Here is a 27844-nt window from a genome sequence, read left to right as displayed (position 1 = left end):
GCCTTGTGCTCTTTGAAAGACACTGTTAAGAGAACGAAAAGACAAGCAATGTATGGGAAGAAAATATCTGCAAACCTCTTATTTGGTAAAGGACTTGCATCGAGAATATATAAAGAACTCTTGAGGGGCGCCTGGGTGGCTCAGTTGGTTGAGCGTCTGACTTCGGCTCAGGTCATGATCTCACAGCTTGTGAGTTTGAGCCCCGCATCAGGCTCTGTGCTGACAGCTCAGAGCCTGGAGCCTACTTCCGATTCTGTGTCTCCCTCTCTCTCTGCCCCTCCCCTACACATGCTCTGTCTCTCTCTGCCTCTCAAAAATAAAGGAAACTAATAAAAAAAAAATTTAAAGAACTCTTGAAGCACAGTAAGAGGAACACAAACAACCCAGTTTTTAATAGTGGGCACAAGAGGTGAACAGAAGCTCCACCAGAGAAGATATACAAATGACAAATGCACATGAAAAGATGCTCAACAACCTTGATTATCAAAGAAATATAAAAAACAACAACAACAAAAAAAAAACCCCAAAAAAACAAAAAAACAAAAAACCCCACCACAATTGGATACTACTACACACCCATTAGAATGTCCAAAATTTAAAAGATTGGCCAAGACAATCCCTCATGTTCTTCCTTTCCAACCCAGGCCTGGCAGAATGGGTCCCACAAAGGGGGCTGGTGAGAAGGGCCACTCTGCATCCAGGAGGCAGCAACTGGAGATCACCCCACCAACATTCACCAGTGCATCTGTGGAGTGAGCTTCAAGAGATATGCCCCCTTGGACAGAAAGATCCAGACAATTGCAAAGAGGGCGTTGGGAACTTCAGATGTGCGCATGGACTCCAGGCACAACAGAGCTGCCCGGGCCAAGGAATAAGAAGAAATGGCCCATTCCAGATCAGTATACGGCCATCCGGAAAGCATAAGGAGGACGCAGATTCACCAAACAAACAAGCTCTATACATTGTTATCTGTGTACTTTTCGCCACTTTCAAAATCCTGTAAACAGGCAATACGAGTTAGAACCAATGTCAAGTAAATGTATAAAACCACACACACACACACACACACACACACACAACTGACCAAAGTAAGTGCTAGTGAGGATGTGAAACAACTGGAACTCATATAATACTGGTCAGAACACAAGTATAAAAACTTTGGAAGATACAGTGACAGTTACTTAATAAATATATACCTAGTACATGACCCACCTCTTCTACTCCTGGGTATTTATCCGAGAAAAATGAAAGCATATGTGGGAAACCAAAGATTTGTGCACCAATGTTCACAGCACCTTTATTTCTACAATAATAAAACCCTAAAACAACTCAAATATCCCTCCACAGGCGAATGGAGAAACAAACTGTGACACATTTATCATTCATGTCATGGAACACTACTCAGCAATGAAAAGCGTGGATCGCTGATTTTCACGACAATATGGGTGAATCTCAAAATAATCATGCTGAATCAAAGAAGCTGGCATGATTATCTTGTGTAATTCCATGTACATAGAATTCTAGAAAATGCAGACTAACCTCATGTGACAGAAAGCAGAGCAGTGGCTGCCTGGGCTCGGGGGTGAGGGTAGATTGGGCAGAGGCAGGGGATGTGAGAGAGGAGGACAAGGAGGGAGGAATCACAAAGGGGCATGAGGGAACCTTAGGGGACCATGGATATATTTATTATCTTGATTGCAATGATGTTTTTTTTTTTTTTCAAATGTAAAGATTTGTTTTATTTCTACTGGGGGAAGAAGGAGGATAAATAGAACTGTTTTCCAATTTGCTCTCCACTGTATACACACATACCCACACGCATACATACACATACCCACACCAAAAATACTCCAACAAAAAACAAAACAAAAAACTGAGAATCAAACACCAAAACACCCTCAAACTGCACCAATACTTCATATTTTGACCAAAAGAATAGATCCTGGGAGGAAGTGCAAAATGCAAAATCAAATGACCGAAAAATGCTGAACAGCATTATTAATATACAAAATATTTATATTACCGAACTAGTAACAATTGATGTTCTCCACGTCTGTAAAACTTTGGAACCACATAGCTGATTTGTTAACTCTAGTCCATGCCAGCTTCCAAACACCAGAAAAAATTTTTTAGTTAGCTTCATTCTTTGATGCCTCATCAAAATTTTCTACGAGATCTGGAACATCATCCTCCTCCTCATCAATGTCTTCTGGTTTTGGTGCTTTGCTATCCAACACTTGCCGAGGGACCTGTTCAGCTAACTTCCTAAGACTTGTTAAGCTGTCAGCACCAAGCCGACTTAATATTCCAGGAAGCATTTCTGTGATTGGTTTGGCTTCTGCATGACCAGTAATTGCAAAGGTGTTAGCAGAAAGGGAAGCGTGGACTTTGGGATTGTTGAAATGAATAACTGTCCCATCGTCTTTAATCATGTTCACCTCTTCAATACCAGCTACATTATTCACAGCCAGTTTTTTTAGAGAACTCTGAAGTTTTTTGTCATCAGCTGTAGCTGTTCTATGTACCACCTTCTTCTTTCTGCGAGCTGTACCCTTGCCCCCTATCCGGACCTGAGCCTGAAGTTTGGCTAACTTTTCTTGATTCATGCTGTTGGTAAATCTGAAGCCGGGAGGGTCCTCCAACAACAGCACGCGGCGAGAGCAAGATGGCTGCCTCCTGCAATGATGGTTTTGTGCGTGTAAACATGTCATATGTGTACCGTTTATTAAATGTTCATTACACCTCAATAAAACCGATTTAATAACGATCAAAGACTGTTTAAGGCAAAAATAGTAATAATATATTGCAGGGCTTATAACACATAGATTTAAAATGTATCACTGGGGTGCCTGGGTGGTGGCTCAGTAGGTTAAGTGTCCAACTCTTGATTTCGGCTCAGGTCATGATCTTGCAGTTCGGTGAGTCTGAGCCCCGCACTGGGCTCCGTGCTGACGGCGCTTGGGATTCTCTCTCCCTCTCTCTCTGTCCCTCTCCTGCCCCCCCCCAAAATAAATAAACTTAAAAAAATTTAAAAAACTTACAAAAACTTACAAAAAATTAAAATGTATGACATAAATAAACTTAAAAAAATTAAAAAAACTTAAGAAAAACTTAAAAAAAAATTAAAATGTATGACAACAGTAACAACTGCTTACTTCACTGTAACACTACGCGTGAAGCACAGTAACACCTAAGTTTAATCTGAACGCCATTCTTTAATTTTTAAAAAATGTAGACACATGCCAAATGTGCCAAAGCCTCGTTGAGGATGGAATGAAATAATGCTTTTGAAGCACTTGCAACGGTCCTCGGCAAGAGTAAACACTAATAAATGGCTGCTCGTGTTAACAACATGGTACTTAAGGAAGAAACAAACACTAACAATATTTCGAAGTGTTTTTTCTCACCAGGCATACAATATTCTAGTTTCAAGGAACACTCAAACAAAGGTTCTCACTGCCGATGCACTGGAAAGCCAAGCCACGTATTCACGTTTTTTAGGGACAAAAAATAGTCTAAAATTCTCCTGTGTCTAAACCCTTAGAAGGCACAGGCAGGGGTCTTAGGTATAAAAGAAAATCAGTTCTCTGGTGTTAGAAGCACTGGAAATGGGGGAATCCTAGGCTCTGGAGAGTGAACACATTTCTCCTTCTTTCCCCAAAATCAGCTCTTTTATTTATTTTTTTAATGTTCATTTATTTATTTTGAGACAGAGAGAGTACACGAGCGGGGGAGGGACAGAGAGAGAAAGAGACTATCCCAAGCAGGCTCCATGTTATCCGTGCAGAGCCCAATGAGGGCTCGAACTCATGAACTGTGAGATCACGACCTGAGCCAAAACCAAGAGCCGGATGCTTAACAGACTGAGCCACCCAGGTGCCTCCAAAATCAGTTCTTTTAAAAGGCAAACTTGTGCTTCAAAAGAATAATTACATGCATAATTCAAATTCCTTTCAGCATCCTATGAACTTGGGCTTTAAAGCTTTATATTTGGAAAACTACTAATTGCATTCAATTATGAGATGTCCGAACTCCACGCATTTGAAAAGGATAGACCATCATCCCACAGAAACCATATTAAGTGCTTCATTATGGAACCACGATAAACACTTTGAAGGACATGAATCTAATGGCCCTACTTGTGATTTTCTTACCAGTTTCAACAGTTCCAGGACCTACCACTTGGCAGCTGAGCACAAGAGTGACCTCAATGCCTGCTCACCTGAGACTCACCTTGGTCTCTCTGGAGAAGGGTTGGGACTGCGGGGAGGAGGTGTGCGGGGCACAGCTGGCTTCGGTGCGATGCTGGCTGCAGGTAGGAGGCCATGGATGATGTGTTTCTGCACAAATGAAACCTGGCTGGGTCACTGGTGTATGGGATCGCCCGGGTCCCGTCACCACCCCTCCTTGGGCCTAAGAGAAGACACCTGCACTGGCCACCCAGGGATCAAATCCCACCAGGAACCCACCTGGCCAGGTAAGCATGCCCACCCAGAGAATATACTGCAGCTGCCCATTGTGGGGGTCCTCTTGTCTTTCCTTCTCAGAGGGGCCTCCCTGACAATCCCTCAGAATCACTCTCTAGAACTCCACTTGTCTCACAGCATGACCCCCGATGACTCTAGTCCCTCACTTACTGCCCCCCGCAGAATGGAAGCTTCTTGAGAGCAGCCAATCTTCTTGTCTTTATCAACCCTGGAACTCAAGCATTTCCCTCCTTACTCAACATCGGGTAGAAGCTTAAGAAAGATTTTAGTTTATCTCAAAGATGCAGAATAATTGGGGGCACCTGGGTGGCTCAGTCGGTTAAGCATCCGACTTTGACTCAGGTCACAATCTCACCATTCATGGGTTCGAGCCCCACGTCAGGCTCCGTGCTGACAGCTCAAAGCCTGGAGCCTGCTTCAGATTCTGTATCTCCCTCTCTCTCTGCCCCTCCCCTGCTCATGCTCTGTCTCTCTCTCTCTCTCAAAAATAAACATAAAATAAAAAAAAAATTTTAAAAAGATGCAGAATAATGAAAACTAGTTCCTATGCACAATGAAAATCAGAGAATCTGGCTTTAGACAACTGGCAATTATTCAGGTTTTTTTTTTTTTTAGGTTTATTTATTTATTTTGAGAGAGAGAGACAGTGCCAGTGGGGTAGGGGCAGAGAGACAGGAGAGAGAGAGAATCCCAAGCACTGGCAGTGCAGAGCCCGATGTGGGGCTTGAACTCAGGAACCATGAGATCATGACCTGAGCCGAAATCAGAGTTGGACACTTAACCAAGTGAGCCACCAAGGCACCCCCAGAAGTTTCTGAGTATAACCCAGTCTTCACTTTCTAGGCACTAGTCATTCATTCACACCTACTAGAGGTGAAACACCAGGACTGCAATGAAGAAAACTTGTCTTCATCCTCAAGGTAATAGAGTATAGAGGGAAGGCACCCAAGTACTTATTATGTAACAGAGAATTATGGGAAGTGCCAAGGGAAAGGTAAAGACAAATTTGGTGCTGCGGTGGCACAGGGAAGGAAGGGCTCCTTCAGGTCTGGAGGTCAGCAAGGGGACCTCTTCCCATTGGAGAAAATCACAGAGGCATTTAGATTGGGTCATCAAAGATGGCCATTGCTCTCACATGTGGGAAATGAGATGGAAAAGTATTCTAGGAATAGGGAACAGCACGAACAATGGAAAGAAGCAAGACATTAGTGGCTGTGTTCTAGAAATAACAAATAATCCAGTTTGCTGGAATACAGCAAATGCAGAAGGCTGTGAGAAGGGGAGGCTAGAAGAATGGGCTGGTAGTAAGAGTGGGGATTGTTCCCACTTAAGAGTTTTTATATGTGACTAGGGAGAACCTGTGCCCTAGCGAGGAGCACCCACTGAAATTGGTCCCTTGAAAGACTAATCAGGCATGAAATTGGGAGTATGAGCCTACACTGACAGAGTGATAAGTTTTGGAGGGAAGCATTCCAGGCAGAAGGAACAGCAAAGGCAAAGGCCTGAAGGAACAGAAGAAATGGCTGGAGCGTGCGGGGGGGCGGGGGGGGGGGAGCGGCGGGGAGGATGAGGAGCAATGGGTTTTAAGGAGGGCAGTTAGCACGATCAGATGTCCGTTTTAAAAGAACGCCTCTGGCTGCCTGGTGGAGAACAGACCTAGATGAAGAGCAAGACTGGAAACAGAAATAGCGAGGAGCTGCTGCAGCGGTCCAGATAAATGCTGGAAACCGGGGTGGAGGCGGAAACAGCAGCCAGAAGATATGTTTGGTGGGTGGAATCTATGCAACTTGGCTGATGGGTGTGCGCGGTGGGGAGTGGAGGGAGGAATCTTAAGAACGACTTCCCATTGGGGGATTTTCAGTAGTAGAGTAGGTCTGTGCCGGCAGGAGTGCTCCCAGACACCGGAGCAAAAGTTGCAAGGGAGACAAGGCGACTCCGGTCTGACTGAGGCCGACCCTGGGATAGAGGATGCTTTCGAATACAAAAAATCAGGGCTTCTCGAAAGGAAAACCATTTCCTTTAGTGCTGCTACCTGGCTTCAACCTCAGGCCAATCCCAAGCCGTTCCCTCTTAACTCCAAGCTCCCGGGGTCTACTTACAAACTGGCTCTTGCGGCCTCTGCGAAACCCCAGGAGCATCCTTGCTGCGGGGAGGGGCCGGACCAGGGCTGGATGGACGTGCGGATACCTTCACAAGCGAGGGCCGCTCCCTAGAGCTTGCGCCCCTCCCGCGGGCCTAGCCTCAGACGCTATTTCTACGCAATGCACTTTGCAACAACGTCATCCTCCATTGGCTTTGCTTTCTCTTCGACCAATCATAGCCAAGGTTACTCCGCACCCGTCGCTCTTGGCAACCAGTCGTCCCCGTTCAAATGCTCTCGGGGTGGAAACCGTGCATAGTCCGTTCTCTTATTGGTCGGATCAGATGTCGATCTTTGATGCCATAGCTTATCCGACGCCGTGGGAGGCGGAGGGCGGGCAGGATGAAAAACTGGTCCGCTCGCCGAAGGGAACCCGGAAGTGGGGCGCGGCAAGTAAAGGTGCCGGATCCTCTGGCTGTGGTTGAGGTGGGGTCTAGCTGGGCTCGGCCCCCGCCCAGGACCGGACTGAGGAGCCACCACCCAGACGGAGCGGGGGTATCAGGACCCAGCAGGTGACGGGACTGAGGGAGGCGGCTACCAACAGGAATCTCCTGGGTTTTAGATTTTGGGAAATAATCCAGTCTTTTAAAGAACAGTGCAGATGGGCTCCTGCCAAAGAGGTCCCGGCTTTCAGTGGAACGTGGGGCCGTGTGCAGGAAAGCCAGCTCAAATTCCGTTTTCTGTTTTTTGGTTTTTTTTTTTTTTTTAATCAGATCGAGACAGCAGATGGCTAGGAACGCGCCTGAGGGCACAGGTCCCATGCACGTGCCTTTTGGGCATATTGTGGCCAACACGAAATGGCGCGGATCGAAGCTCCTGCAGGGGATGCAAGGTCGGTGGGCTGCCCTGTGCAAAAGCCCTCTTCTAAACTTTTTAAAAACGTCCTACCTACTGTCGCCTTTCGCCCAGCGCTCACGGAAGTCATTTTTCTTGTCTATGTTCTAAGGGAAAATTAAAATCGTTTTTGAGGATGGCCTGACACCGGTAGATTTTTACGTGTCAAGCAGATCTTGCATTCTTTATGTCACCGAAGCTGATTTGGTGGCAGGAAATGGCTACAGAAAGAGGCTTGTTCAGGTTAGAAACGTAAGTACTGAATGGAAGAAGCTGAAATTGAAAATTGACTTCCACCTGCCTCCCCCACCCCCCTCCTTTGGAATAACTTCTATAAAACCATTGGCCATTCCAAGCACTCTTGGACTGGTAGTTTTCTTAAACCCCGAAGGTAGTTTTGTTACACAGTGGTTTACTGTTTTTTTCTTCCTCTGAAGTCCAGTAATCTTCAAGGGATCGTGATAGTTGAAAAAACGCAGATGAGTGAACAGTACTTCTTGGCCATACAGAAGTTTACTGTGCTGGACCTTGGGATGGTGTTGCTTCCAGTGACCAGCCAGATGGAAGCGTCCTGCCTTATTATCCAGTTAGTAAGTACTGATTCCCACTCCTCTGCAGGAACACTGCCTTACAGACTATCATTTTACTCTAGGTGCCGCACTTGTTATGGTTGCCATCCATCAATCCAGTCTAAAGGAATCCTTATTCACCCTTGGTCAACTGCAGCCAGAAGCACATGATCCTTTTTTTTTTTTTTTCTTTTTTTTTTCTTTTAAGCCTGGTTCTCCATTGTCCTCATGATTATTCAGCTTGGCTGTACTATTTCGACTTGGCTGTACTTTAGAATTTCCTGGGAAGCTTTTAATGTTTATTTATTTTTTGAGAGACAGAATCCAAAGCGGACTCTGTGCTGACTGCAGAGAGCCCTATGCAGGGGTTGAACTCACAAACTGTGAGATCATGACCTGAGCCGAAGTCCACGCGTAACCGAGCCACCCAGGCGCCCAAGAATTTCCTGGGAAACTTCAAAAAAAAATTTTTTTTTAACATTTATTTATTTTTGATAGTGCACAAGCAGGGGAAGGGCAGAGAGAGAGAGGGAGACACTGCAGGCTCCCAGCTTTTGGCAGACAGCATGATGGGTGTGCTCAACCCATGAACGTGAGATCATGACCTAAGCCAAAGTCAGACATTTAACCAACTGAGCCACCCAGGCACTCCTCCTGGGAAAGTTTTTAAAAACAGTGATACACGAGCCTTACTTCAGACCAATTAAAAATCAGAATGTCAGGGTGGGTCCTGAGCATCAATTTTTGTTGTGTCGTTGATTTTAAATTTCCCTTTTCATGTGTAGCCAGGGTTGAGAACCGAATTGAAATAATGTAGGCAGCCCCGTGTAGTTCACAGAGCCCTCTTCCATCTGTGCCACATGCCCTCCTTCATTGTTCTTCCCTTGATGGGATGCTATTGTCTGCCTTCCTGTATCCATTGCTAACTGAAGACTGGGTTTCTTCTTTGACAGACAAGATTTCTCCCGGTCCTGTATCAAGCAGGTCCAGTTTAGGTTTAATTTAATCCCATACACCTGAATCGTTTATTAGTGAACGATAGGAAGATGTTTGAGCTCCTCAAGAGTATGTTTTCATTGCTTTATCCTAAGCATTCTGAAAGTTTAAGTTTTTTAATTTTTTTAAAAATTTACATCCAAATTAGCATATAGTGCAACAATGATTTCAGGAGTAGATTCCTTAATGCGCCTTACCCATTTAGTTCATCCCCCCTCCCACAACCCCTCCAGGAACCCTCTGTTCTCCGTATTTAAGTCTCTTATGTTTTGTCCCCCTCCCTGTTTTTATATTACTTTTGTTTCCCTTCCCTTATGTTCATCTGTTTGGTCTCTTAAAGTCCTCCTATGAGTGAAGTCATATATTTGTCTTTCTCTGACTAATTTCGCTTAGCATAATACCCTCCAGTTCCATCCACGTAGTTGCAAATGGCAAGATTTCATTCTTTTTGATTGCCAAGTAATACTCCTGTGTGTGTGTGTGTGTGTGTGTGTGTGTGTGTGTGTGTGTAAACACCACACACACCACACCTTCTTTATCCATACACACACACACACACACACCACACCTTCTTTATCCATTCATCCATTGATGGACATTTGGGCTCTTTCCATACTTTGGCTATTGTTGATAGTGCTGCTATAAACATGGGGGTGCATGTGTCCCTTCGAAACAGCACAACTGTATCCCATGGATAAATACCTAGTAGATAGGGTAGTTCTGTTTTTAGTTTTTTGAGGAACGTCCATACTGTTTTCCAGAGTGGCTGCACCAACAACATCTCTTGTTGCCGAGTTGTTAATGTTAGCCATTCTGACTGCTGTGAGGTGGTATCTCATTGTGGTTCTGATTTGTATTTCCCTGATGATGTGTGATGTGGAGCATTTTTTCATGTGACGGTTGGCCATCTGGATGTCTTCTTTGGAGAAGTGTCTATTCATGTCTTTTGCCCATTTCTTCACTGGGTTATTTGTTTTTTTGGGTGTTGAGTTTGATAAGTTCTTTATAGATTTTGGATACTAACCCTTTATCTGATATGTCATTTGCAAGTATCTTCTCCCATTCTTTCGGTTGCCTTTTAGTTTTGCTGATTGTTTCCTTTGCTGTGCGGAAACTTTTTATTTTGATGAGGTCCCAGTAGTTCATTTTTGCTTTTGTTTCCCTTGCCTCTGGAGACGTGTTGAGTAAGAAGTTGCTGCGGCCAAGATCAAAGAGGTTTTTGCCTGCTTTCTCCTCAAGGATTTTGATGGCTTCCTGTCTTACATTGAGGTCTTTCATCCATTTGAGTTTATTTTTGTGTATGGTGTAAGAAAGTGGTCCAGGTTCATTCTTCTGCATGTCGCTGTCCAGTTTTCCCAGCACCACTTGCTGAAGAGACAAAATGGAATAAAGACAGCTTTATTCCATTGGATATTCCATTAGGTATTCTGCTTTGTCAAAGATTAGGTGGCCATATGGTTGTGGGTCCATATCAGGGTTCACTATTCTGTTCCATTGATCCAAGTGTCTGTTCTTGGGCCAGTACCATACTGTCTTGATGATTACAGCTTTGTAGTATAGCTTGAAGTCCAGGATTGTGATGCCTCCTACTTCGGTTTTCTTTTTCAAGATTGCTTTGGCTATTCGGGGTCTTTTCTGGTTCTATACAAATTTTAGGATTGTTTGTTCTAGCTCTGTGAAGAATGCTGGTGTTATTTTGATAGGGATTGCATTGAATATGTAGATTGCTTTGGGTAGTATCGACATTTTAACAATATTTATTCTTCCTATCCAGGAGCATGGAATCTTTTTCCATTTTTTTGTGTCTTGTTCAGTTTCTTTCATAAGCTTTCTATAGTTTTCAGTGTATAGATTTTTCACCTCTTTGGTTACATTTATTCCTAGGTGTTTTATGTTTTTGGTGCAATTGTAAATGGGATCGATTTCCTTGATTTCTCTTTCTGTTGCTTCATTGTTGGTGAATAGGAATGCAACTGATTTCTGTGCATTGATTTTATATATCCTGCAACTTTGCTGAATTCATGAATCAGTTCTAGCAGTTTTTTGGTGGAAAATTTTGGGTTTTCCATATAGAGTATCATGTCATCTGCGAAGAGTGAAAGTTTGACCTCGTCCTGGCTGATTTGGATGCCTTTTATTTCTTTGTGTTGTCTGATTGCAGAGGCTAAGACTTCCAATACTATGTTGAATAACAGTGGCAAGAGTGGACATCCCTGTCTTGTTCCTGACCTCAGGGGGAAAGTTCTCAGTTTTTCCCCATTGAGGATGATATTAGCATTGGGTCATTCATATATGAACTCAAGGTATGATCTTTCTATCCCTGCTTTCTTGAGGGTTTTTATCAACAAAGGATGCTGTATTTTGTCAAATGCTTTCTTTGCATCTATTGAGAGGATCATATGGTTCTTGTCCTTTCTTTTACTGATGTGATGAATCATGTGAATTGTTTTGCAGATACTGAACCAGCCCTGCATCCCAGGTATAAATCCCAGTTGGTTGTGGTGAATAATTGTTTTAATGTATTGTTGGATCCAGTTGGCTAATATCTTGTTGAGGATTTTTGCATCCATGTTCATCAGGGAAATTGGTCTGTAGTTCTTTTTAGTGGGGTCTCAGTCTGGTTTTGGAATCAAGGTAATGCTGGCCTCATAGAAAGAGTTTGGAAGTTTTCCTTCCATTTCTATTTTTTGGAACAGCTTCAAGAGAATAAGTGTTAACTCTTTCTTAAATGTTTGGTAGAATTCCCCTGGGAAGCCATCTGGCCCTAGACTCTTGTTTTTTGGGAGATTTTTGATTACTAATTCAATTTCTTTCCTGGTTATGGGTCTGTTCAAATTTTCTATTTCTTCCTGTTTCAGTTTTCGTAGTGTATATGTCTCTAGGAATTTGTCCATTTCTTCCAGATTGCCCATTTTATTGGCATATAATTGCTCATAATATTCTCTTATTGTTTTTATTTCTGCTGTGTTGGTTGTGATCTCTCCTCTTTCATTCTTGATTTTATTTGGGTCCTTTCCTTTTTCTTTTTGATCAAACTGGCTAGTGGTTTAGAGATCTTTCTTCCTTCTTTAGAAAGGCCTGGATTGCTATTTCTCGTATGACCGCCTTTCCTGCGTCCCAGAGGTTTTGGGTTGTGGTGTTATCATTTTCACTGGCTTCCATGAACTTTTTAATTTCCTCTTTAACTTCTTGGTTGGCCCATTCATTCTTTAGTAGGATGTTCTTTAGTCTCCAGTATTTGTTACCTTTCCAAATTTTTTCTTGTGGTTGATTTCAAGTTTCATAGCGTTGTGGTCTGAAAATATGCACGGTATGATCTCGATCTTTTTGTACTTGCTGAGGGCTGATTTGTGTCCCAGTATATGTGGTCTATTCTGGAGAACGTTCCATGTGCACTGGAGAAGAATATATATTCTGCTGCTTTAGGATGAAATGTTCTGAATATATCTGTTAAGTCCATCTGGTCCAGTGTGTCACTCAAAGCCATTGGTTCCTTGTTGATTTTTTGTTTAGATGATCTGTCCATTGCTGTGAGTTGGGTGTTGAAGTCTCCTACCATTATGGTATTACTATCGATGAGTTTCATTATGTTTGTGATTAATTGATTTATATGTTTGGGTGCTTCCACATTTGGTGCATAAATGTTTACAATTGCTAGGTTTTCTTGGTGGATAGACCCCCTTAATTATGATATAATGCCCTTCTTCATCACTTGATACAGTCTTTATTTGAAACTCTAGATTGTCTTGATAGAAGTATGGCTACTCCGGCTTTCTTTTGTTGACCATTAGCATGATAGATAGTTCTCCATCCCCTTACTTTTAATCTGAAGGTGTCTTTAGGTCTAAAGTGGGTCTCTTGTAAACAGCAGGGATGGATCTTGTTTTCTTATGCATTCTGTTACCCTATGTCTTTTGATTGGAGCATTGAGTCCATTGATGTTTAGAGTGAGTGCTGCTGAATTCTGTGGTTCAGGTTGTGCAGATTGTTCTGTTAATCCTCAGATCAGTTTTCTAGGTGTGCAGGATGGTTTAGTGTTGGTCTGGCTGTATTTCATGGACGCAAGACACACAAAAAACTTCCCATGCTGTTCTGCCATCTTGGCTCCTCCCCCTGAAAGTCTAAATTTTAATAAATTTTTATCTCTTACTCCTTTGTGTACTCAATATGGTTTATTTTTCAGTAATTTTTCTGGGGTGCCTGGGTCGCTCAGTCGGTTAAGTATCAGACTCGATTTCAGCTCAGGTCATGATCTCATGGTTCATGAGTTCAAGCCCCGTGTCAAGCTTTGTGCTGGCAGTGTGGACCCTGCTTGGGATTCTCTCTCCCCCCTTCTCTTGTTGTCCCCTCCCCGGCTTGTGTTCTTTCTCTCTCTCAAAAAAAAAAATTTGCAAAAATAATAATTTTTTATGTCTGAAAAATTAGATTTGTGGTATATGAAAACATTTGTAGTGGTAAGTCAAACTGAACCAAATGGAAAAAAAGTAAAACTAAATTTCTGTCAACCTTTAAGAGAACTGCCAGTCCTCTAGAGGGTGCTCACATGCTTTTCCTTTACTTTCTGATTAGGTTCAAGAACAAACCAAAGAGCCCAGTAAGAACCCTTTCCTCAGTAAGAAACGGACTCTGATGCCTGAGCTATCCCTCCTTCGAACTGTGCAGCAGATCCCAGGAGTTGGAAAAGTTAAAGCCCCTCTTCTGCTTCAGAAGTTCCCAAGTATCCAGCAACTCAGTAATGCTTCCATCAGAGAACTGGAGCCAGTGGTTGGACAGGCAGTGGCACAGCACATTCATGCCTTCTTCACACAGCCCAGGTGACGGCTCTTCCCGCAGCCAGGAGCTACAGCATCTTGTTTTCTTTGCATATTTAAAAATTGAGAACAAAGAAATCTCCTTTCACTGCAACTAATGAAAGATGAGGTGAGGCCTGAATGGAAGCTGCCAGTTGCCCTGCCCTGTTCTCTGGGTTCAGGCGTTTAAGAGAGTGGAGTTAGTGGGCTCTAGGTAGCCCGGCTCTCATCCTGCTAGTGAAAGACGGCCCATTGGGGGGCACCTGGCTGGCTCACGGGTAGAGCATGCCAATCCTGATCTCAGGGTTGTGAGTTCGAGTCCCATGTTGGATGTAGAGAGTACTTGAAAATAAAGTCTTTAAAAGAGAGAGAGAGAGAGCCCATGGGGATCTTCCTAAAAGAGTTTAAATTGGGACTCTCAAATTCAGCAAAAAGCCAGCCTGGGCAGATTTTAACATATGACCTTGACCTTGTCTAGCATGGAAAAGTCTAATCAAGTTTCAGAAGGTAGAAGTGACCTTCTAAAGGAAACAAAGCTACAATGAAGCACTATGCTGTGTACCATAAGCCTCTTGTTCCTGGTGACAGGCCCAGTGTTCTTCCAGTCTAGTCTTAATATCACTATGTTTTGAGGGTGCTGCCAGTGTAAACAAACAGTTGTACTGCCTTTTTTTTCCTTCCTTTCCCCTCCCTCCCACCCTCCTTCCCCCTTCCTGGTAGCCACGGTTTGTTTATAGCCACGGAGCATGCCTTCTGAACACAGCCTGGAGTTTGGAAGTCCCTTTTAAAGATAAAAAGCCAGTGTGTATGAGACGGGTAAAGAATGTGTTTGCAAATGTATAGCCCAACAGTGGGAAGATATAAAGGAAAATGGCAGGGGCAGGTGCATCCAGAGAGGAGAGCTAGTGGTGGGGATCAAAAGGTACAATCAGCCACTCAAAAAATAAATGCAATTAAAGATGCACATATGTTTTCAAAGATGCTGAGATAACCTGAAAGCTCCCTAAATCCTGTTTTGTGGTGTCAGTCATTATTAAAAAAAAAAAAAAAAAAGACGAACAACAGGAAAGTTTTGTGCGTTAGGGTAGAAACCGTTTGAAAGAGGAGTGAAATATAAGTGGGAAAAAATGTAAAAAACATTAATTCAGGCAAATGAATGTGTTTATTTAAATATTTATACAAAAATGGCCCTAACAGCAGTGGACAGATACACTTTCCCAAATGTGGTTGCTTCCCTTTTGATATTGCACACTAGAAAATATTTAAGTTCTTATTAATTCTCAAAAATAGATTTCAATGCTTTTTTTTTTTTTTTTTTAAGCTATAGAACTTAAACTATGTCAACCGTGAATCTTACTAGAATCACGGTGTCATCCAACTTGTGAGCAAGAGAGATAGACGGGTAAAAACAAGTCAAACAGAGATTTAAACTAGAATCATTTACACCTTTACCTGATAAAATGTTTCCAACCCATCTTAGACTCTTAAAATATACAATTATGTACTTCCTACTTTAAACAAACAGAAAAATGTTTTGAGTATCAAACAGTATATCGTCTACCTTGTAGATAGCATCCCCGTCTAACACTGCTACTGTGTTAGCAGCTGGTTAATGACATCAAACCAGAAGCAACAATGCTCCCAGATTGTGTGGTTTGTTTTTGTCTAGTAAGTTGTGACAAATTTGGCACTAGACTTTATCTGGAAACAGCATTCATATTACGTAGAAATAATCATAAAATCTTGTCGTTTCAGATTCACAAATTCCCCTTAGGAAGCAGTTGTTTGGAATACTTCTGAGTTATATTACCTTAGTCAATCGTTATAATCCCTTGACCTGCCTTAATTGGGGGGGGGGTCATCTGAATTCTGAGTTAAGGAATGATCTGTTACCTAAGCCTGGACACGATGACAAGTAGGACAGCAACAGAGGTAACCCCCTTTAATTCAGATAGTAACAATAAGCTGTAACTGTAGCCATTAAAAATAGCCGTACTTTCAACGCTGTTCTATTTACAATACTTTATATAATAAATAACTTGCAGCAATACGGTGACCCCCCCCCCCCCGAAATTTCTAGAGGTTTCTTGTGACTTGCATTCACGAAGACCTACCAGTTGTAAGTTTACCCAGTGAGAAAAGGAGATTTGCGAATATTGAGACACTTTCTATTGTGGCACAAATAGGAAGGCATGGTCAGCACCAGAGACGTTGGCGTTAGGAGCCTGAACGTTTCTGTTTGCTCACGTTAGTACAGAGAACTATCCGAGTTGAGAAGGCTGAAGGGCGAGGGGAGCTTCTTCTTGACCTGAGGCCTCGCAACCCCAACCGACGGGAGGCACAAGGTGCTGGCTGACTTCTGTCTGTTCTTGTTGGTGCCCCAACTCAAAAAAGAAAGCTTCTTCGAGATTTTCTTGGTTTTATCAGTTTTGTCATCATCGTCTATGGCTAAGCAGATCATAGAGTAGGTTTTCTGCATGCCCACAGAGTACGTCGCACACTTATTATGCTGCGCATAGGAAAGAAGAAAAATGGTGTTAGAAATCCTCCAGACAGCTGCTAAACAATTGATGGCAAAATTCTGCTCTTACGGCATCTTCTCGGCAATTAACCTGATGTAATTCTGAAACCCAGGTGACTAACACTTACATAGGATTAGGTTCTTAAAAACAAGAACAATTTATTTTTATTTTTATTTTTTTAACATTTATTCATTTTTGAGAGGTGGAGAGAGACAGAGCGTGAGTGAGGCAGGGGCAAAGAGAGAGGAGGCACAGAATCCGAAGCAGGCTCCAGGTTCTGAGCTGTCAGCACCGAGCCCGACGCGGGGCTTGAATACACAAACTGTGCGATCATGAGCTGAGCTGAAGTCAGACGCTCAACCGACTGAGCCACCCAGGTACCCCAAAACAAGGACAATTTTTAAGGAACAGACTCACTAGTAGTAATTTAGGCGAGGGACCACTACTCACTTTTTAAGGTTCTTACTCTATTTGTAAAAGTAATACATGCTCATGGCCAAAAATATGGAAATGTATATACCGAACAGAAGGTATCCCTCCTACCTTGGCTTCCAGGCCTCTCCCCTGAAGTAACCACTATTTCTGTTACTCTTTTAGAGATAATGTTCATATACAGGTATTGTGTGCACATACTAGTGACCATTGTCCTTCCTTAAAAGGAATACGTGACCCACCGGTCTGCCTCTTGCTTTCTTCACCTAATGAACACTGGACTTCAGTCCAGGCTAGCCAGTGTAAATCAACTCCGTCCTCTTGACCATCTAGAATCCATGGTGAAGATGCTAATTAGCTTTTCCCCCTATCTTTTAAACGGATGAAATAAATATACATAACAGAAAACTGACCATTTTAACCACACTAAAGGGTACAGTTTGGTGGCACGGAGCACATTCACACGGTTGTTCAGCCATCCCCACCAACCGTCTCCAGAACCCTTTCATCTTCCCCAGTTGAAACTCTGTACCCAGAAGCACTACTATCAACTTTTAAAAGATTGCGCAGGGCTCACTTAAGACATCTGAAGACGCTTGCTTTCTGTAACCTTCCATGCGGGTTATCACCTGCTTCGAAGGTCCGCCTGACATTGAGGTTGCTAAGTTCAAGTGTTTACTGAACATCTACTATGTTCCAGGCGCTGGGATCAGGCCTTTAAATATACATACAACACATCTAAAGTGGTGGGGTACACTGTTCATAATAGAAATCGGGATTTGAGAGATGGGACGATAAAGAAGGGTATTCACTCTGGAGTCTGGCTCCTTTGGATGAAGATGCCTCTTTTCTATAAAACTGCCATTTAATCCCTCCATACTCTACAAGACATACACACTACACACTGTTTTTAATGAAAACCAATAACAAACTGTCCTGGATGTAGATGTGATGCCCGCAAACATTTCTCAACTTTAACCTGCTTAGAGTCCATTATCCATCTTTACAACCACTGCCTTACAGACTCCCTCTCCTCTGCCATAGTTCAACCAACAAATGCCAAGTCTAGTGAAACTCTACCCTCTGCCTCCCCCCAGGCCTGCACTCAAATGGCTGCACGTTACTGGGGAACAGCCACCGAGCCAGCTGGCTTCCCTTGGCGTTCTAACCCTGACCCCAAACCCCTACTGGGCACCTCAATCCCTGGCACATTATCCTACCAATTTCATTCCTTCTGGAGGTCTCCTGACGCCCCACACACGTCCTCCTGATACTGCGTTCCTTAATAGCATCTGCCCCTGAAGACCAGTTCTGTGCGCCTGGATCTCCCCCGCCCTCTGGGTGTGCTTCCTTCCTGCACTCCTGCCTCCCGGCACACAGTTGCTGTGTTATCTGTATACACCTACACCACCACCGCCTTTGAAAAGCTTCCCTTTTTCCTGTCCCCCTCCCAGATTGCACCCCAATGTCTGCCCCCTTTCTGCCATTCCCTTTTTGTCTTGGCCTCCAGCAGCATGCTCCCCACTGCCCATCCCAAATATTCCTGGGGCACCCCCCTGACTCACAGCATTAACGGAGCCCAGTCTGAAACCACTGCATCCGTCCCACTTTATACCAATGAGGAAACAGTCCTAAGGAGGGTAGTAACCTGCCGAAGGCCACACAGCTGGTTAGTAGCAGACAGAGCCTGATTCCAGGGCTGGGGTCTCTGCTACATCAGTAGTGTTCCAAATAACGCTCCACGGAGGAGTGCCGGGGGTCCCCACAACTCAGAGAGTGGGGGAGCAGGTCACCAGTCCAACCAGGGCATGGGCTTTATTGTTCTCATTATCTGGTTGTGTTTGAAGCAAAAGCAATTAAAAACAGAGCTCAGTTGCTATTGTCTAAGGCCTTGCGGGTGAAAAGAATAACTATCACGGTTATTAAACACCTATTGTGAATGGAAATGCATCCCATGCTGGCACTGCCCCCCACCCCCGCCCCACTTTCCTGCAGCTCAGAACCATTCCCTGAGGCCTAAGGTCAGTCATTCCACTGGCAGTAAAGCCAGAAGTCCATTCCAGCACGTCTGAGTCTCGAATCCTTGCTTTTCTACTCCGACCTCAGCACTTTCATGGGCCTGGTTCAAAGTTATAGGATGGAAAGATAAGCCCTTCTCCTTGTACAGCTACGTCTTGTGCTGTGCAACTCCCCACCACCATCACGACATCTCTGGTCCTGAGCCCAGCTCTTTTATTTATCCTTCTTTTGGACAAACTTCTTTTGTTTCTGGTTGGGACCCTGATCCCTTGTCCTGCAATTCTATGGCTCTGCCCCTAAAAACTCCATTTCTCATGATCCCTTCTCCAAGATGCTCACTGAGTCCCTCGACTTCATCTTCTTTCATTTTTAAATGGAGACATAATTCACGTACCATAAAATTCACCACTTTAACACCATTCTGTGGTTTTGAGCATATTCAGGGTTGTGGAACCACCGTGGGATTTCAGAACGTGTCCTTGCCCTCCAGAAAGGAACCCTGTACCCATCAGTAGTTATTCCCCATTCCCTGACACCCAACCCCTGGCAACCACTAGTCTACATTGTGTTTCTGTGGATTAGCCTGTTCTGGACATTTCTTATCAAAGGAATCACCGGATCCATTCACTCTCCAGCCCTCGCTAATCAGAGTTCTGTTGCCATCTCTCCATGAAAAGTGTCCTTTTGTCCGGCTGCCAAATAATAATAGACACGGCTCCGCCTCCCTCCCTCTCCACCTCTTAACTGTATCCTACACAACCAACCGTTCTCTCCTTGATTCCAGAAACTTCTTTATCCTATCTCTCCAAATGCTCCCCTCGCAACTTCCTTTGCTACCACTTCTCTTCTAACTGACCTCCAGATGCCTGCGGTGTCTCGTGGATTAGTCCTTGACCCTCAGACCCTCGTGGGCAATTCCATTTAGTCTCTGAACGGGTTTAAATATCATCTCTATGTTGGTGATTCTCAGATATTTCTAGGTCTGACTTTTCTCCCTTGCACTGAAGATTTGAACATCCAGCCGCCTACTTCACATCTACATTTGACGTGTGAAACATTCAAGGTACATCTCTTTGTTTTCTCTCTTCTCTACCTCCCTCGCCCCTGGCCCCCGTTCCCCATCACTACGAAAAAATGGTGCCTTTGTTCAAGCCCCAAACTGAGCGGTCATTTTCCTTTCCATGACGCCTTCTACACAGATCATCTACAAACCCCTGTCAGCTCTACCTACAAAGATACATCTCAGGGGCACGCACCTCCCTCCACCTCTGTCGTCACCCACCCTAGTGTAAGGTGCTCACGTCGCTGGCCCGCACACGTGCTACAGCCAGCTTCCGCTGCGGCCACCCTCCAGGCAACCAGATGTCCTTCTCAAATACACATCACTCCCTTTCTTGAGAGGCTCACTGGCTTCCAAACTCCCACCACTGCCAGTGGGGCCCTGCCTCCCTCCCATCTCATTTCCTGCCACTCCCTCCCTTGTTACCACGTTCCAACTGAGAGGCCTTCTTTCTGTTCCTCTAGCAGAAGCCTCTTCCTGCTACAGGGACTCTGCACCTGTCGATCCCCCTGCCCAGAATGCTCCTCTCGCGCCTCCTCAAATGGCTGGCTCATCCCTGTCACTCACGTCTCTGTGCAAGCCCTGCCTAGAGGAGCCTCTCCCCGCCTCCAATCGTTCTGTTGCGATACACAGTTTATTTTCTGTACCACACTTATCAAAAATCACAACCACTTATTTGCTTATTTAGGGCCAGCATTCTGGGGGCAGGGACCTCATCAGCCTGGTTTAGCTGGAGCTCCACCACCTAGGAAGGGCCTACACACAGGATGCCCTGCCAACACCTGAAGAACGAACCCTGTCATAGAGGGAAGAGTCAAAGGCCCATAATTAAATGTGACCAAGTGTGGAAGAGAATGTACATGGTTTCTCCTGCTGAGGGAGCACGAAGGCTATAACTGCACACGTGAATGTGCACAGGCATCAAACACTTCCCAAGATCTCACGGGGAACAGCCAGCACTGCCTCTGACGTGTGGGGAGGGACTTCCACACATCGTCTTGTGCCCTTCTGTAGCATTTGAGTATTTTTTTTTACCATAAGTACATATGACTTTTGTAACAAATAACTTAATCAGAAAAATAAGTGGTTCTTTTATGTACACCATTTTTTAGTTTTCCAGCGATCTCTGGCCCAGGGTGTCTGGGGCAGGTCACCGATGCAGGCAGGCGGTGGAGGGTCTGCTGACACAGCTGGGGCTGGACTCACACCAACCCCACTCTGCGCTGCTGTTTCCTGTCGGGGTGTGAGCACTCACCATGGACGAGGTGAAGTCCAGGAAGCTCACGACCTTCATCTCCACGTCGTCCTTGCCCTTGCCCTTGCCCTTCAACAGTTTCATGACCTCGCTCACCGTCAGCCACTTGCAATCCACGTCTCGAATGGACACAATATAATCCCCTTCCTTGGCTCCTGCCAGCTACACACAGCAGGATTTAAATGAAGGTCAGTGTTCTGTTCATTCCAACCCCTGGATCGGTTCCCAAGTGCATTAACAACACAGGTATTTGCATAAGTCTGCTTCAAGACAGCATGCATGAATCCGTTGCTCTCTGGGTAAGACCCATGAGAGGACTTTCACACGGTCTGTCTTTTTACAGAGAGGAACCCTAAATTCATTCATACACCCAGATATATTTGTTTGGGCAGCTTTCTTTCTGTTTGGCCTGTTTGACTGCTTGCAAAGATACCAGTAAGTTTTGCTCCCCATCTACGGTGGCACACACTTACCGCAGCAGAGCAGTAAGGGTCCAGGAAGTGGACTTGAACTGGGGAGTTTCCTCTCAAGGTGAACCCCAAATCCCCTTCTTCTGCAGTGAAGTGAATGCTGCGAGGAGGTGTCCATTTCTTGTTCGCCGAAAACACCGACAGGGGGCCCTGCGGAACAGCATCGTTAGGTGCAGGATCCGAAGGCTGAATCAAGCACTTGAAAGCTGAGGGGCTCCTGGCTGGCTCAGTTGGTTAAGCGTCCGACTCTCGATTTCCGCTCAGGTCATGATCTCGCGGTTTGTGAGTTCGAGCCCCATGTCAGGCTCTGGGCTGAGCGCACGGAGCCTGCTTGGGATTCTCTCTCTCCCTCTCTCTGTCCCTCCCCGTTTGCTCACACACTCTCTCTCTCTTTCATTTAAAAAAATGAAAGCTACGGGAAATGTCACCTTGTTGTCCTTGCAGATGTCACCTGGCCTTGCTCAGAGACTAATGACAGCGTCTGGGATAATACATGCTACAGCAGTCACACAGGAACATCCAACTGCCATTTTCTCTAAAATATCCAATATATTTTAAAGAAAATGTTCTTTAAAATTTTTTTTTAACATTTATTTATTTTTGAGACAGAGAGAGACAGAGCATGAACGGGGGAGGGTCAGAGAGAGAGGGAGACACAGAATCTGAAACAGGTTCCAGACTCTGAGCTGTCAGCACAGAGCCTGACGCAGGGCTTGAACTCATGGACCACGAGATCATGACCCGAGCCGAAGTCGGATGCTTAACCGACTGAGCCACCCAGGCACCCCTAAAGAAAATGTTCTTTAAAAAGTCATCTTGGGGCGCCTGGGTGGCGCAGTCGGTTAAGCGTCCGACTTCAGCCAGGTCACGATCTCGCGGTCCGTGAGTTCGAGCCCCGCGTCAGGCTCTGGGCTGATGGCTCGGAGCCTGGAGCCTGTTTCCGATTCTGTGTCTCCCTCTCTCTCTGCCCCTCCCCCGTTCATGCTCTGTCTCTCTCTGTCCCAAAAATAAAATTAAAAAAAAAAAATAAATAAATAAATAAATAAAAAGTCATCTTATGGGCACCTGGGTGGTTCGGTTGGTTAACTGTTTGACTTCGGCTCAGGTCATGGTCTTGAGGCTTATGAGTTTGAGCCCTGCGTTGGGCTCTGTGCCTGCTGCGGATTCTGTGTCTCCCTCTCTCTCTGTCTCTCCCCTGCTGGCACTCTGTCTCTCTCTCTCTCTCTCTCTCTCAAACATTAAAAAAAATTTTTTTTAAAGTCATCTTAACAAAAACTATATCAAGTCTCCAATTAAAAAAAATATAGTTACCTAAAAATAGCCTTTTATATACTTGCAGCCTATATGAGCTGTCCCCTTGAGTCATCACGGAATAAGCATTCAACATACCAGCTTTTGGAAGAAGTCTGTTGCTGTCACCTTGGAGAACTGTGGCAATATAATTTCAACCTCTTGCTCAGTCTTAGCTGGAAAAGAACATTAGAAGTGAAAGCGTAAATGTTTCTATAATTGAAAGTTACCCTTGAAAACTCAGGTCTAAGTCTTCTCTCTGAAGGGAAGAGGGAGCAAACCTTTCTCCTAGTCACCTGGCCTTCCTCTTGGTCTAGACAAGTGGTACAGAAGAGGGACTGTCAACCCCCTGGCCCAGTGTCAGCTGCACCTTCCATCCGGGCACCTACTGTGAGCCATACCTCACTCTGGGGCTGGGACAGACCAGTGACAATCAAGACACATCCCCTGCCTTCGAGGAGTGTGTTTATATTCTAGCGGACTTCCTTTGGCACTCGGGAAACCCGACCGAGAAGTAGTCTACATTTCAGGGGTGGCTGTTACAGAAGGAAGGACCCAGCACAGAGTCCCGGGTGAGATGAGCTTCCTCCTTTCATCATTAATGTGGGATATGAGGATTTCAGGGGGACGTCGGTTTGCCCGGTTGCGTCCACTGATAGCTTAAATCTCCACCATCACATTCATGGGACACTCACGCCAACTCTTACCATGAGGCTAGGCAGTTCCTGACAAAGGATCCCAGAGCAGGCCAAGAATACATGAAGAGCAGTATACAAAGGAAACCTGGGGAAGAAGCCTGGCCCTGCCGAGACAGAACACACCCCTCTATTCACAAGATGGCCCTGTGGCTTCTCACAAAGTGCCTGACTCAGTGTCGGGCTCGGACGGGGTGCTCATCCACTCCCAGAGTGGCACCACCAGCCTTGGGCGGCCTCCCCAGGAGCCGCGCTCCCCCACTCCCTCCGTGGAGGTGATGTCTCTACTTCCTGGCCACGCAGTACACTGTGTGGACACGGGGGCCAAGGAGGGAGCCAGTGTCCATGAAGGAGAATCACAGGGCACCATGCCTGCTTCCACCTGCCAGCCTGGTCACCCGGGGCAAAGACTCTGATTTCCCTAAGCCTTTACTGCCTCATCTTTAAGATGAGGGCAATACCAGTGCCTCCCTAAAGAGTTGGAGGAAGAGTTGAAGGAGATTCCGTATATATAGGGTGCTCACTGTTGTGCCTGGCAGACCTCAAGTGCTCAGTAGGTACCAGCCAGCGTTACCACAGACAAGCCCGGGCTCCAGCTTGCGCAGGGCTCCATCTCTCAGGAACTGGTCCCCGGAAATTGGGGTGGAACTTTAACAGACTAGGGACCGAGGTGTAGGAAGTGGGGTGGAAGGAAGTATGGACAAAGGAGGTTCTCTCGATTGGGCCACCTCCCCCCAACTCCTCGAAAGATCCTGTCATCCCTTCACCGTCAAGTCACCTCTCAGAGGGGCCTCCCAACCCCCACCTCCTGGGGCAGAACCGACAACCACCCCCTCTCCCCCCCCCCCTCCCCCACCAAGGGCAGCAACGACTGTCCAAAATGCCTCCATCCTCCTGAGCCCAGGACGGTAATGAATCCCTTGGAAATGCTCAGAAAGTGTTGGCGGTGTGTGATCTCACTTGAACTCACAGAAGCAGAGAGAGAACGGTGGGTGACGGTGGGGGCGAGGTAACGTTGGTCCGAGTGTACAAATGTCCCGTCCCGCGAGATGAGGAGGTTTTAGAGATCTAACACACAGCGGGGGGACTAGAGCTAACACTATACTGTATACTTGAAATTTGCTGGGAGGACAGATCTTCAGTGTTCTTACCACACACACCCACGCACACGATAAACTAGGTTTTGAAGCATTTTCACTGTCAAGGTAAAAATTTTCCCCACATCCCCTGATTCCACTATATTTACTTCTCATTTCATAATAAGAATGATTTGTTGTCCTACAAAAAGAATGAGAGAAAATGTTGGCATGGCTAAAGGATGTAGAGACCAGGAAAGAGCAAGCATAGGAAAGGGAATATGGAAGCCTTTGGCTTTAAAACCATGGAGCCGGAGGTAGAAGACACAGCAAAGGGCACTCCCAGAAGGCAGAGGGACTGTGGGGCGTGGGGTGTAGCAAAGACACCAAGGCGGAGGTAGTTTCCGAGGTCTCCTGACCACAGGGGACGGCTGGAGCCCCGGGGAGCTTGTGCGACTTTAAGGAAAGGCATCTGGATGAGGCAAAGCAGCGAGAGCAGACTCTCAAGAATGCCTGAGGGGTGGGTGGGATTGGGCAAGAACAGTCAGCCAAGGGGGTCGTGAAGGAGATGAAGACAAGCCAGGCAGCAGGGCGCCCGGACACCAAGGGGGCACGCTGAGGGGCAGAAAGGAGTCACATGCTACAACGACCATAAAGAAGGCCCCGCGCTGCGTGAGCAGCAGATAACTCCAGGGTGAGAGCAGTACCCAGCACACAGCAGGGTCTGCCCCAGCCTTCCAAGATGAGCACACACAGGCCATGCCCCCGGAGAAACGGGCTCCCAGGCCACTCACAGATAATGTCAGGGGCATCCATCAAGTTCAGCAGCTCATCGTCCTCTTGGTGCTGAGTGTACTTGAGCCGGGAGCGCTGGTGTGCTGCGGACAGCACCTCCTGGAGCACGTCAATGTGGCGAAGTTTCTTGCACAAGCTGGCCTCCCTCACAGACTCTTCGTGGTGGGCAATGGCTCTGCGCAGGTGGGACTTGCCTGCCGACAGAAAAGCACCCCCCGTGACATCAGCGTCCCAAAGTGCAGTGTGAATGTGTCAGGGAGAGCCAAAGTGCCCCAGCACCAGCCCAGAAAGGTGGACCTTCTCTTTGCTGAAGGATCTGCCCGGACGGCTCACTCAGGTCTATAAAACATCCATTGAGCAAATAGTTACCACGTGTTCTAGGCGGTAGAGATAAAGCAGCAGACAAAAACTAGCCTCTGTCGTCACAGAGTTTATGTGCTAGTGGTTGAAGAGAGATCACGAAGGAGCAAAGAAACAGGCAGGGGACCGTGTGGCAATGAGGTTATGGAGAAAAATAAAGCAGGGCAGGTAGCAGATACAGCAAAAGAAGACCGGGAACAAAGAGTTGCTCTTCTCTGATGGGTGATCTGGGAAGGCCTTTTGGAAGGTACCTTTTTCAGTTTTACTTTTGAATGTTTATTTATTTTTGAGAGCCAGAAACAGAGTGAGAGTGGGGGAGGAGCAGAGAGGGAGACACAGAATCTGAAGCAGGCTCCAGGCTCTGAGCTGTCAGCACAGAGCCCGACGTGGGGCTCGAACCCACGAACCGTGAGATCATGACCTGAGCTGAAGTCAGTCGCTTAACGGACTGAGCCACTCAGGTGCCCCGAAGGTGACTTCTGAGTAGAGCCCCGAAGGAGGCAAGGGAGCAGCCATAGGATATCACGGGAAAGCACTCCTGAAAGCAGGAACAGCAGGTGCAAAGGCCCTGGGGCAAGACTAAGCCTATTATGTGTTCAAGGGTAACAAGGAGCTTGAGGGTATGGCTGGAGGGAGAGGGCCAGAGCAAAAGACAGGAACTATGAGGCCAGAGACAGCAGGGGTCAGACCATGTCCAGCCTTACCAGTGCAGGGTGAAGGCTTCTGCCCCTACTCTGGGTGAGATGGGAGCCCATTAGGGTATGAACAGAGGCCTCATGTGAACTGACTATGAAGGAGCAAAGGGAAAGCAGGGGGACCAGTTATGAGCCCTTTGGGTCTCTATTTCCTCAACTATAAAGTGGACCATACCTACGTCACAGGGTTGTGTGAGGCTGAAGGGAGTCGATGTTTGTTAAGTAAGCACATCATACGTGTGGCTTGGACCAGGGTGGTAGCTAAGAAGTGGTCAGATCTGGGACGTGTTTTCTAGGGAGAGTCAACAGGATCTGCCAATCAAATGTGGGATGAGAAAGAAAACTGGAGGCAGAAGGTGAGCCCCAGGTTTCTGGCCTGTGCACTTAGAAGGCTGGAGTTGCCACCGAGGAGATGAGACGAGGGCAGGTCTGGGTAGGAGAGGAATTCAGCTTCACACGTGAAAAGAGATCTTCACTCTGAGACTTGGCAGGGGCCAAACTAGGACGATTCATCACCAGTTCTTAGGTGTGACAGAAGAAAGTTAACAGACACGTCCTTCTACATTTGGATGACCCAGGGCCAGCCCTGGACCTCTAGGGCTCTGGAAGATGGTCAAAGCTCTGGCCTGGGCCCTCACAGAACCTGCGAGAACACGGTTCCAGAAGCCTGTTGAGTCTTCAGAATGTGCCTCATGATAACTGATCCACAGTGGCCGTGACGACTCAGGATGCCCTGCTCTCTGAGCCCTGCCCCGGGGACCTGTCCGGGGCCCTGTGAGCAGGACAGGCGACACGTACCCAGCAGTCGGCGCTGGTGACCGTTCTTCAGCGTGGCCAAGGGCGTCAGTCCCTCCGGCATGTGGTCATAGAGCTGGGACAGGCACTTCTCCTGATGGTCCTCGTCTGCGCCAGGCTTCACTGCAATGGAAGCCACAGGGTAAATCCCTTCCTGACACAGACGCGGCCACAGACTCTGGAGACGGTGCCGAAGACCCCTTAGGGAGATCTCTCTCAACCACGTCTCCAGTCTTCCTTCTCCAGTTTTACAAGGCACTTGGGACGATAGGTCTTTCTGCCCCTGGACACACCCTTGGCTACTTTGCGTACCCGGGGCCAGGCACACTCTGGGGGCTCATGGTTTGGCTCTGGGCCCCCAACTCCTCCAACTCCCCCACCTCACGGAAACTTCTAGCGTAGCCCCGCCTCAGACCTCTGGTGGCCTCCCCGCCTGCACCCTCCCTGGCACGTGTCCCCTCTCTAACCTCACCACCTCAACACTTCCGGCCTCCCTTCCCCAGCTCAGCTAGCGTTCTTGCTCTGGCTGTCCTTTTCCTCCTTGCTCAGCCGCAAAAGTCTTCC

At 46.2% G+C, this 27844-nt stretch overlaps 4 protein-coding genes across 13 annotated transcripts in view; 1 reads left to right on the top strand and 3 right to left on the bottom strand.

Annotated features, from left to right (window-relative positions):
- Positions 1-6748, bottom strand: part of CEP89 (centrosomal protein 89) — a 70569-nt gene extending 63821 nt beyond the window's left edge. For 2 of the 6 annotated variants that reach the window (XR_009256081.1, XM_058708233.1), the window contains exons 1-2: positions 6587-6748; positions 4234-4340 (exon numbers count right to left, since the gene is read on the bottom strand). Coding sequence is in view for 5 of the 6 variants with exons in the window: in XM_058708233.1 (XP_058564216.1) it covers positions 4234-4340; positions 6587-6625 (146 nt within the window). In the remaining variant the exon portion in view is untranslated. The remainder of the gene's footprint in view (positions 1-4233; positions 4341-6586) is intronic. The other 4 variants (XM_058708229.1, XM_058708230.1, XM_058708231.1 and 1 more) reach the window with 4 other exon arrangements.
- On the bottom strand, positions 1725-2778 carry LOC131499830 (transcription factor BTF3 homolog 4-like). The gene has a single exon (XM_058708241.1). The coding sequence runs from the start codon at positions 2709-2711 to the stop codon at positions 2130-2132; it is 582 nt and encodes a 193-aa protein (XP_058564224.1). The 5' UTR covers positions 2712-2778; the 3' UTR covers positions 1725-2129.
- Positions 6749-6937: 189 nt separating the features above from the next.
- FAAP24 (FA core complex associated protein 24) lies at positions 6938-14483 on the top strand. 5 transcript variants are annotated; one of them, XM_058708238.1, is made up of 5 exons: positions 6938-7026; positions 7341-7459; positions 7574-7713; positions 7899-8051; positions 13596-14483. In XM_058708238.1, exons 2-5 carry the CDS (start codon positions 7354-7356, stop codon positions 13842-13844), a joined length of 648 nt encoding a protein of 215 aa, XP_058564221.1. In that variant the 5' UTR covers positions 6938-7026; positions 7341-7353; the 3' UTR covers positions 13845-14483. The 5 variants fall into 5 exon arrangements, with proteins under 5 accessions (XP_058564221.1, XP_058564218.1, XP_058564220.1 ...); XM_058708237.1 differs by having other exon boundaries at positions 6969-7139; XM_058708239.1 differs by lacking the exon at positions 6938-7026 and adding an exon at positions 7029-7122.
- A 476-nt stretch (positions 14484-14959) lies between these two features.
- The window catches only part of RHPN2 (rhophilin Rho GTPase binding protein 2), a 60712-nt gene continuing 47827 nt past the window's right edge, over positions 14960-27844 (bottom strand). Inside the window, exons 10-15 of the mRNA XM_058708234.1 lie at positions 27284-27403; positions 25430-25624; positions 22964-23040; positions 21578-21724; positions 21105-21266; positions 14960-16325 (exon numbers count right to left, since the gene is read on the bottom strand). Coding sequence (XP_058564217.1) covers positions 16065-16325; positions 21105-21266; positions 21578-21724; positions 22964-23040; positions 25430-25624; positions 27284-27403 — 962 coding nt within the window. The 3' untranslated portion in view covers positions 14960-16064. The remainder of the gene's footprint in view (positions 16326-21104; positions 21267-21577; positions 21725-22963; positions 23041-25429; positions 25625-27283; positions 27404-27844) is intronic.

The sequence above is a fragment of the Neofelis nebulosa genome, chromosome 17, assembly GCF_028018385.1.
Source record: "Neofelis nebulosa isolate mNeoNeb1 chromosome 17, mNeoNeb1.pri, whole genome shotgun sequence".
Classification (NCBI taxonomy): domain Eukaryota; kingdom Metazoa; phylum Chordata; class Mammalia; order Carnivora; family Felidae; genus Neofelis; species Neofelis nebulosa.
Note: the sequence above shows the minus strand (reverse complement) of the source record. Positions and strands in the feature narration are given on the sequence as shown.

Coding starts and splice junctions, on each gene's coding strand:
- FAAP24 (XM_058708237.1), top strand. CDS start 6,970: ATGAAAAACTGGTCCGCTCGCCGAAGGGAACCCGGAAGTGGGGCGCGG. Junction 7,460..7,573: donor GCTCCTGCAGGGGATGCAAG/GTCGGTGGGCTG, acceptor CTATGTTCTAAG/GGAAAATTAAAATCGTTTTT. Junction 8,052..13,595: donor CCTGCCTTATTATCCAGTTA/GTAAGTACTGAT, acceptor CTTTCTGATTAG/GTTCAAGAACAAACCAAAGA.
- LOC131499830 (XM_058708241.1), bottom strand. CDS start 2,711: ATGACATGTTTACACGCACAAAACCATCATTGCAGGAGGCAGCCATCT.